This window comes from Bidens hawaiensis, unplaced genomic scaffold (assembly GCF_021521415.1).
Source record: "Bidens hawaiensis isolate Kalapana, Puna unplaced genomic scaffold, B.hawaiensis_p1.1 tig00016361_1, whole genome shotgun sequence".
Lineage (NCBI taxonomy): Eukaryota > Viridiplantae > Streptophyta > Magnoliopsida > Asterales > Asteraceae > Bidens > Bidens hawaiensis.
Window position 1 is genome coordinate 216,847 of NW_027492498.1, and position 9,959 is coordinate 226,805.

At 32.3% G+C, this 9,959-nt stretch overlaps 2 protein-coding genes across 2 annotated transcripts; both read right to left on the reverse strand.

Moving 5' to 3' along the window:
- Positions 1-510: 510 nt before the first annotated feature.
- Positions 511-981, reverse strand: LOC143551299 (uncharacterized). The gene has a single exon (XM_077041761.1). The coding sequence runs from the start codon at positions 979-981 to the stop codon at positions 511-513; it is 471 nt and encodes a 156-aa protein (XP_076897876.1).
- Positions 982-8,087, reverse strand: LOC143551300 (uncharacterized). Its single transcript, XM_077041762.1, has 10 exons — positions 8,012-8,087; positions 7,480-7,918; positions 6,691-7,377; positions 6,451-6,644; positions 3,419-3,791; positions 2,850-3,040; positions 2,542-2,739; positions 2,439-2,480; positions 1,809-2,284; positions 982-1,671 (listed from the first exon to the last, which is right to left on the reverse strand). The coding sequence occupies exons 1-10, from the start codon at positions 8,085-8,087 to the stop codon at positions 982-984; spliced, it is 3,366 nt and encodes a 1,121-aa protein (XP_076897877.1).
- Between the last annotated feature and the right edge of the window lie 1,872 nt (positions 8,088-9,959).

Consider the following 9,959-nt stretch of genomic DNA (forward strand, 5'->3'; position numbering starts at 1 on the left):
GAATACTTTACAAAACCTCCAGTTCATAACCGTAGCCATTATCGGAGTTTAGTTAACTTGACAAAGTTAGGATTGTTAAAAAAGAATAAGAAGAAGAGGATTAAAATGGAAAATTATAAAATAGATATGAGAAGTGACGATTTGATTTTTCCAAGAAACTTAATCATGAAATCTATCTAGTAATTATAATATATAGTTAGCCTATAGTTCATAATATTTAATTAGATAGTATGATAAATATCTTAAATAATTTAAATTAAAAAGTAAATATTAAAAATGTATGTTATAAAACGAATTTTAAACATATAGGTTTATATCCAGAAAATTTGTGTATAATATTAACATTAACAAATAATTTATAATTAAATAAAAAATTGATTATAGGATACCAAAAAAATATTAAAAAAATAAATTTAAGTACATACATGTAAAGTATAGACCAAAATAAATTACATTATAACCATTACATTTATAATAAAACAAATTTAATTACCTAGCAAATTTAAACAATTAAAATTCTATGTTTCCAAAAATCTCCTTGTAAACAACATTTGTTGTTTTATTTATAAGCTTTGATTTTTTGTCGAGTATCACTAACTTAATACCATCTCTAGTCTTCACTCTTGACAAAGCAACATAAAGCTGACCGTGAGAAAATACTGGATCTTTAAGATACAATCCAACTCTTGACAATGATTGACCTTGACTCTTGTTGATTGTCATGGCAAAACATACGGAGATAGGAAACTGTCTTCTTTTTAATCTGAACGGAAGTTTCTTATCAGTTGGTGTAATACTCACTCGACTAATTAGAGTGCGATATCCGATATTCGTACCAGAGACAACTTTTGCTTCAATTACACGCCTACCGAGACTAACGACTTGAAGGCGCGTACCATTGCACAAACCCTTTTTGTGATTAATGTTCCTTAATAGCATGATCGGAACACCAACTTTGAGGACCAATCTATGATTAGGCATTCATGACATCTTTAAGCCATTTAACAAATCAGGAGAGTACAACAGTGGATCAAAATCCTCAGAAAGGTCTTCACATTCAGCTAAACTGTCGGAACTTAGATACTCTACTTCTTCACCAGGAAAGAGGTCTAACATACGTTCATTAATTTCTTGAACAATCTCATTCAAAGGTGCCAACAATGCACGATCCTGAAAGTAAGCAAGTTCGTTGAATCTATCTAATATATTAGGATAGACAAACCTTATTAAATCACCCATCGGATCTACTGAGTTCAATATCAAAAGATCGTCGAGAATATCAATAACCGTCTCTCCGTCATTTGGACCACCAACGTTTCCTTGGCCTATGTCTAATAGCCAATCAGCAAACTCTCTAATATTTTGAATGTCTGAAGATCGACATCCAATTGTAAGCCTCATGTTCTTAGTTTGTTTAAGAACTTTACATTTTGACCATATATAAGAAGAATTGATGCAAGCATTGACACATTCACTTCTTGTACCGTTGGTTACAACAGGCAAAATTTGGCGAAAATCACCGCCAAAAACAACAACCTTACCTCCAAAAATAACATCGTTTAAAGTCCTGTCCAACACTTCAAAAACATGCTTATGAATCATTGGTGCCTCATCCCAAATTATTAGGCTTGTCTTTTTCAATAACTTATATACGTCGGTATTTCCTTTAACCTAATTTACGAAATAATAAAAAAAACATACACAAATTAAGATATTTAAAGGTAATTTGATATTAAAATAACAGATAAAGACATATATACTAAAAAATGATTAATATAAAATTAACATAAAGTGGGTGGTAATATTACCGGACAAATTGAATCTTCGGTCAAATTAATAGGTATTAAAAATCTCGAATGTGCGGTTCTTCCACCCTCCAAAAGCAAAAAAGCTATACCGCTTGAAGCAACATTCAACACAACTTCTCCCTTCGACCTTATCGATGAAGATAAAGTTTTCCATAAATAAGTTTTTCCAGTACCGCCGTAACCATAAACAAAATAAGCTCCACCTTTTTTATCTATCAAAGCACTCATTATTTCATTATAAACCCCTTGTTTTTCATCTGTTAACGAATCAAACAGATTATTAAATTCGTTATTCATGGTCTCGGTATCATATGAGAGCTCTTCCACCATTAACGGATTAGTTGCTCTTGAAATTGTCTCCATATCTGGAAATGGCATTTGTTTATATCTTCTAAGACTGGAGTTGTTTGAAATTAGAAAATTTTCAATTTCCAGGAGTGCTAGGTTTTTTAACTGTTCTTCATTAAGAATCAAAGCTGAAAATAAAATAAGACAGTATTATAATTTAATATTTAAATTATATTAATGGATATTAGTATTTGCCTTATTTGAAATAATTATAAAAATGAGTAAATTGTACCGGGGTTATTTTGATCTTTTTGTTGTTTGTATTGTATACCGTCAACTAACAGTTGCCAAGTGATTTCCCAAACAAAATGAGGTCTAGATAAACTATAAGTAATCAACATTGTAGCAAATAAATTTCTTAAATAATATCTGGTAGAGGTATGACTTGCTTCTTCAATGGCTTCTATGTATTCTTTATCATCATCTAAAAGAGCTCTTTTGTAACATGCATATCGAAAAGTTTCATACACGACTCCATCAATTGTTCCAATGTCTTCAAAACATTCTGGACCTTTAACCTTATTTAATAATATTCTTAGATAGTAAGCCTCGTCGAATGCGGGTGGAACAACATGAACTCTACCTATTTCAAAACCAACGAGGTTCCCATTTACGTAACTGTTTTTTCCCAAACATACTTTGTTGGAAACTCTGCGTATGTGAGAGTTTTTGCAAGGTCATGGTTCTTATTACACTCAAACCAACCGGTAAACATCGAAGAAGCATTAGTTGTCTTGTTTAAAATATCTTCAGTATCTTCGTTAGCACCATATATTACCTGTTGCTCACCGGGTAAATGAAAAGCAAGTCTCATAACAGACGGAATCCTATAATGCACATCAAATGAAAATATCCTCCATGATGCCTCGCATGCAGAGACATATCTACAATCATAAAACGCTTTGATTTCATCTAAATTAGGATCTGGGTTATCACCATTGTTATTTTGTACCCCCTCCGTCCCATTATAAGTGTCTTAGTTTGACTTTTCAAGTCTTTCTTTTGCAACCTTGACCGTAAATATTTTTGTTCGTGTCATATAATACTTGATGAAAATTATATCAATGTTAAATACATTTAAAACCCAATCCATTCATATATTTTACATCAAGTATTATATAACACAAAAAAAATATATTTTCGGTCAAAGTTAAACAAGAAAGACTTGAAAAATCAAACTAGGACACTTATAATGGGATGGAGGGAGTACAAGAGAAATTGTTGCTCGGTCTGGACCCTTATTAATGTATTTGAACAAATACTTTATCGATCCATCTTGGTTACACCACTCAACGTTAATATGTGCTTGAAATTGTTTTAATAAAGTCTTGTTGTATGGAACAACAGTTCTGTTATCCATCATTATATCTGACTTAACAACATATTGCCCGTTATCTCTTCTTTTGTATACTGGAAAACCTTGCAAATCAACAGCTGTCTCATCATTAAACATTTTAGGGAAACTTTTGGAGCATTTTTTGTTTACCATGTAGGTGCACTTCGGATTAGCATCACCACACGGACTGTGAATCATATGATCATATACAAGCTTGTATAGGTCTGGATCACTGTGTTTGTTTAGAATCTCAGCAGAAATAAATTTATCTACATCTTGTGGATTATGAATCTTGCTACCTGGATGCATAAATATGCAATTATGAGCATGCTGTAGTGTAAGGCCCCGTTACCGGTGCCTCACACTTGGACGTTGGATTTACTCATCAACATAGTTCTAATCATCAGAGTTAATAAAAACATTCGCGGAAAATAAAAACTTCGTAAAACATTTCATACAAACCATAACTTGTCTTAAAACAACATCTCGTCTTTCAAAATAACAAAACATTAAACTTAAACGTCTTGAGTCTTCCGATGCCAGCCTCTTATTCAATGCCACGTGTCCCCTCAAGTGAGCTGCCTCATCCTACTCACCTGCGTGCATACTAAAAGTCAGCTACGCTGAGTGAGTTCTAGTTAATCAAACATAATACAATATATACGCTTACCTTCAATCATGCATCCGAAGATACATAATAATTACTTTGCTAACTTACTCTCATTACATAATTCATACATATATTCATACTTTATTACTTTCATACTATATAGATACTGTCCATTCTATCTCAGATATTATTAGGGTCTGGTCCCTCTTTCCTTTGTCTATCTCAGATATTTTAGGGTCTGGTCCCTTTCTTGTCTATCTCAGATATTATTAGGGTTTGGTCCTTGTTCACTTCTCTATCTTAGATATTATAAAGGGTCTGGTCCCTCCTTCTGTATCTAAGATATTATTAGGGTATGGTCCCTCTTTCTTCATCTTCGTACATACTATCTTTACATACCCATAACATACTTTCTTTAATCAATCATACATATTCATATATTGTACGTATATCTATCATACACATTCGTCCATCATAAACATACCTCCCTTGTTGGCACGTGCAATATCCGAAGATCGTTCACGTACCGACAAGCTTTCATTCACATTTAAGATATACATACATAACATATAAACCATATAAGGCATACACTTACCAGTTAAGGTAAGTGTATTAACTATCACATCGAGTATTCACACAGCCCCGAAAACATAACAAGGAAATGGGGCTAGAAACTCACCTGAATGCGGTTACGTTCACCGTTAATGGTAATCCCTTTCTTCAGTTGTGCATGGCTGACTGTATAATAATTACACATATCAATTAACTATCACTACTCATATCATCTTTCTAGTCTTAGCTATTACCCACAACGAACAGGGGTCCAGGGGCAGCGCCCCTGGCAGCGGGGTTCTACGGGCGGAAGCCCCTAGCGGGGTCCAAGGGGCAGAGCCCCTGGCTGGGGTTAAGCTGCCAGGTCAGCTTGGAAAAATTTTATTTTCATTAGTTGTATTAACATATTTTTCATTAGGATTTTTAATTTATTTTCTAAGTTGGGCTTGCTTAGTTTTGATGAATTATGGACTTAAAGTTTGTGGACTCAGTATGGTCAGGTCCAAACTGTCCATTAAAGCACTTAGGCCCACTAGGATCAGGCCCAAACAGAGACTAGGTTGGCCGATAACTCTAAGCAGAGAACCCCTGTTGACCGAGAACCATAATGTTTGACCGAAATCCATGTTTGACCGAAAACATGTTTGGCCGAAAACATGTTTGGCCGATAACATGTCTGACCGAAATCAATGTTTGACCGAAAACATGTTTGACCGAAATCTTGCCACCGAGAACCCTTACCGAGAACTTTTGGTGTTCGCCTGTTGACCGAGAACCATAAGGTTTGACCCAGGGTTCCCAAATTTGGCCGAAAACACTCAGGTCCAATATTTTCAATTCATTTCTCCATCCTAATCATTCCTTTCTCATCACTGTTACTGTTTTATGGTTTATAACCAGAATTTCAACTACCTTATCTATTCATACCAACCGTTTTACACCCGTCACTAACCCATTATCTAGATCTACTTCGTTTTAGCCATAAAACTCGGATCTTTATATATTTAAAACATTCTAGGCTAGGTCTAGGGTTCATTTGTGAGCCGTATGTTGTCATAAGTCCATTGGATTCATTTTAAACCATCAAGTTTGCATCTTTATGAAACATCTAGACCCGATCTACTCTAGGGTTAAGTTTCATGGCAAACCGTTCATAAAAAATGTAACCTTTAATCATAAAGAACATACCTTTGGACGTTACTAGGCTACGGATTAGCTTGTTTATGAACTATGATCTTCTATTTAACTCGTATATAGCTTGTACACCAAAGATCTATCAATAAAAGACTTGATTTGATCTCGGTTCTTCTTCCTCTAGCTCGCGGCCGTATATAGAGGCTTGTGTGTGTGTTTTTAAGATGTAGAGAGAATAAGATGGATATTATGGATAGAAATGGAAAGGATTAGGGTTTAAGGGGTATTTATACTCCCTTAAGCCCATGGACCTAAGGCCCATCTTTCCTTTTTGGTCCATAATTACCTCCATCTAATTTATCTACCTATCTTACCACATTTACTATTCTACCATTTAATTATTAACTCAAGTAAACTTTTCCGTCATAACAATAAATATCAAATATTATTATTCGAATTTTAGGATGTTACATGTAGCCCCATTTTTTGAAACTCTATCGTGTAAACAACTGCAACATACATAATAAAAGTAAATATTCCAAAACTTTTAATAGTTAAACAAATAATCTGTTTGTTTAAATTGATTTTTAAGTCTATATAAAAAAAAATATTGAAGTGCCTCATGTTTATAATTTTATACTAATAAAATTAAATAAAATTACATGCTTGAACCTTTCCAAACAAAGACTTATCCTTCACCAATTTAATCATTGCATCAAGTTTGAGCTTAAAAAGCCGACATAGAATATCAGGTCTATCCTCCGACTTTAACGTTGTATCCTTAAGAAATCTTTTAACTTCTGGCCAATTGGGATTACATGTTATAGTTATGAAAAAATCGGGATAACCGAACCATCTACAGAGACACATACATCTAGATAATTTCGCATCATATATCTTACACCGCCAGTAAATGAGGATGGAAGAATAACACGTTGACCAATGGTTGAACATCAATATTTCCAACAGATTGCATACCTCGTAAACTTTGGTAAGTATCACATCGAAGTTCATGTTGTTTACCGTGTATAAAATGTAATCTTTGAGCCTCAATCATCGTATATTTGTCAACTAAAATTTGCTGAAACAAACGCCTACCATTTAACATGGTTGAAAACGTATTTGGCCTATCTTGAATATGATATGCAAAAAACTCACACATTGTAACCTTCTTTCGTGCTGCGGTTGATGAAGAGGAAACATTCTTATGAAGTATATTAACCTGATAACCATCCTCACCAAAAGGATGAAATAACGGGTATTGAAGAGTTGTATACGATGGATGAAGTTCACTGATACGCTTTAAGGAACCAGATTGCTTGGTAACAATTATATCTCTGTTATCGACAACGTCACCAATATCACCGACGATTAAAGCAGCAACTTCAGAACTGGATGGTAAGTTATATTGTCGCGCATCATGCTGTCTTGTTCCAATAATACACAACTTCAAATCGAGTTGTGGGTTTCCATCAAAATAATCTCTTACCATCCGATAAGCTTGGACCAAATGAATATTTGAATCTAACATCGTCTTCAAATAATTAATAATATGCTTCTCTAGCTCATCGTTCTTTGAATTATTATCACTGCCCATAACAAAAAATAATTGCTAAGATTATAAATAATAAAACTTATACTAAAAATTAATAACATAACCAAAGTGGACGAATATCGTTAAAAGTATTTACCCAAAAACACCCTGACAGTTTGAAATCTCATTTTCCGTGTCGTAAATGTAAAGTTGAGAAAACTGTGCTTTACGACCCTGTAATGGTAAATGACTTCCCAAACAATGATAGTTTTCAACGCTAAGACGAAACGTATATGGCGCATTGCCTTTGTTTATGGAATGGTCAATCTTTCCTCCCATAGACGTAAACGAAAATATCGAATTGAAACGTCTAATGTTTTTCAAGAAATACTTACTCATGGCGCTCTCACCACGAAATAATTCAAGATAAATATCATCTGGTTGTCTAACATCGGGAAGTTCGACTTTGCCATTATAACAACAAAGGGAAAAAGCTCCTTCTTCATTAATACTACTTGGTCTGTTAACTTCGGCTTTCCATAACAAAGCATTGCAACTTGGACACATAATGGATTGATTTCCATGATCAAGATATTCTAGTAAAATTTAAATATCATCATTTGGAGTTACTTAGTTTACCTAAATACATAATAAATGATTTCAAGTAAATTATGAAATATATATCATACCTGATGATATTCCTTTATAAACATCTACAACATTTTGATAATCAATAGTTGTAGCATGTTCAGTTAAATCAGCCATAGGTATAGGTACTATAGGGGTTCTTTTTCTTGACCTTTTACGAAAGGTTGTAGATGACTCCAGAATGTCATCAACAACACAAGACGCGTTTGATCCTTCTTGAACATTATATTTATTTATACGACATGTTCAAAATTAAATAAAGAAAGTTATTATAAAGGTTGTCAACAAAATATCGACAACTACACATATAATATTTCAAATGAAAAATTGTAAATTATATTTTTAATTACTCCATATTAATTATATTATATCAAATATTATTTTGTGTTAAATTGTAACAGCTTTAACTAAATAATTATGAAACGTTTGATTGTACAATTGTTAATATTATTTGTTGCTTTAAAATCGGGATGAAACTTGAAAGTGTAATAATATAATATGTTTTAAATATAAGGCTTATTATTAAAATGAAATTATTCTTTAAATTTATTATAATTCCATTTAGATTTAAGTGTTTCATTAAAAAAACAGACCAAAAAAATGTCAATAATAGTTCAATTTAAAAGGAAAAATACCTGAAGAGGTATTTCGAAGACCAGTTTTGTTCCTGTCAACAGAAGCAGTTCTTTTGGAATCTAAAATTGATCGTCTTTCTTTCCTTTTAGACGCAGCAGAGTTCATAAATGGTGTACATGTTTTAGAGTCTTGAAATTACAAAGGTAATAATATCAATAGTTAAGCATAAAAAAAGGTTTTAAAACCTGCTTATATATAAATATTTTAAAACACTAACCGTTGTTTAATACAATCGAAGAGTAGACATTTGGCGTTGTTGATGGAGACATGTTCTCGTTATTAGATTGTAAACGCGTTAATTGTGTGGATGAGTGGATATTTTTCAAATTGTTGTAATTTCGATTAACTATATCGTTTAACATATTAAACATAAACATTAGAAACATAAATTGATGACGACAATACATAGTGAACAACAATTTAATAACATGCCAGGGACACAAGAATTAAATGATTTATATGTTGTATGCGGAAAATAATTTGGATTGTTGCTTAAACCACTAACAGGTATATTAGAAGCACCTGCAATAGACAATTGATTTGTTAATTTTCATTAATAAACAAATTTTATAATAAAAATTTATAATTTTAATACAATTTACATACTTGCGAATTGGTTTCCGCCATATGCTTATCACTTATTTAAAAAAAAATCCAAAAAAAGGAAAATAATACTTATAAGGAAAATGCAATATACCTAAAGAGGTATTTTGTAGACCATTTTTCTTCCTATCAACGAAGGAAGTTTTTTTTGCATGTAAAATTGATCGTCTTTCTTTCCTTTTGGACGCAGCTGAGTTAAAAAATGGTGTACATATTTGAGGATCTTGAAATTACAAAGGTTATAATATCATTATTTAAGCCAACATAAAAGTTTTGTAAACTACTAAAAATATTAAAAGAGTATATTTAAGTTGAAAACAATTTGTGAATACTAACCGTTGTTTACTACATTCGAAGAGTAGATATTCAAAATTGTTGATGGAGATACGTTCTCCTTATTACATTGTAAACGCGATACTTGTGTTGATGATGAAATATTTTGCAAGGTGTCGAAGATCCGATTAACTGTATTGTTTTAAATATTAAACAAAAAAATGTAAAACAAAAAACTAATCAATAATATAGATAATAACGATAATTTTATTAATGTACCAGGGACACAAGGATTAAAGGAGGAATAGGTTGAATGCGGATAAAAACTTGTATTATTAGATAAACGATGGATATTATCATGGTAACTAGTAACCGGTAAATTACAACCACCTAAATTATAGAATATCAAATATTAATTTATTTTAAAAAGTGGTTTCAAATTTAAATTCATGATTTACTTAAATTTACATACTTGCT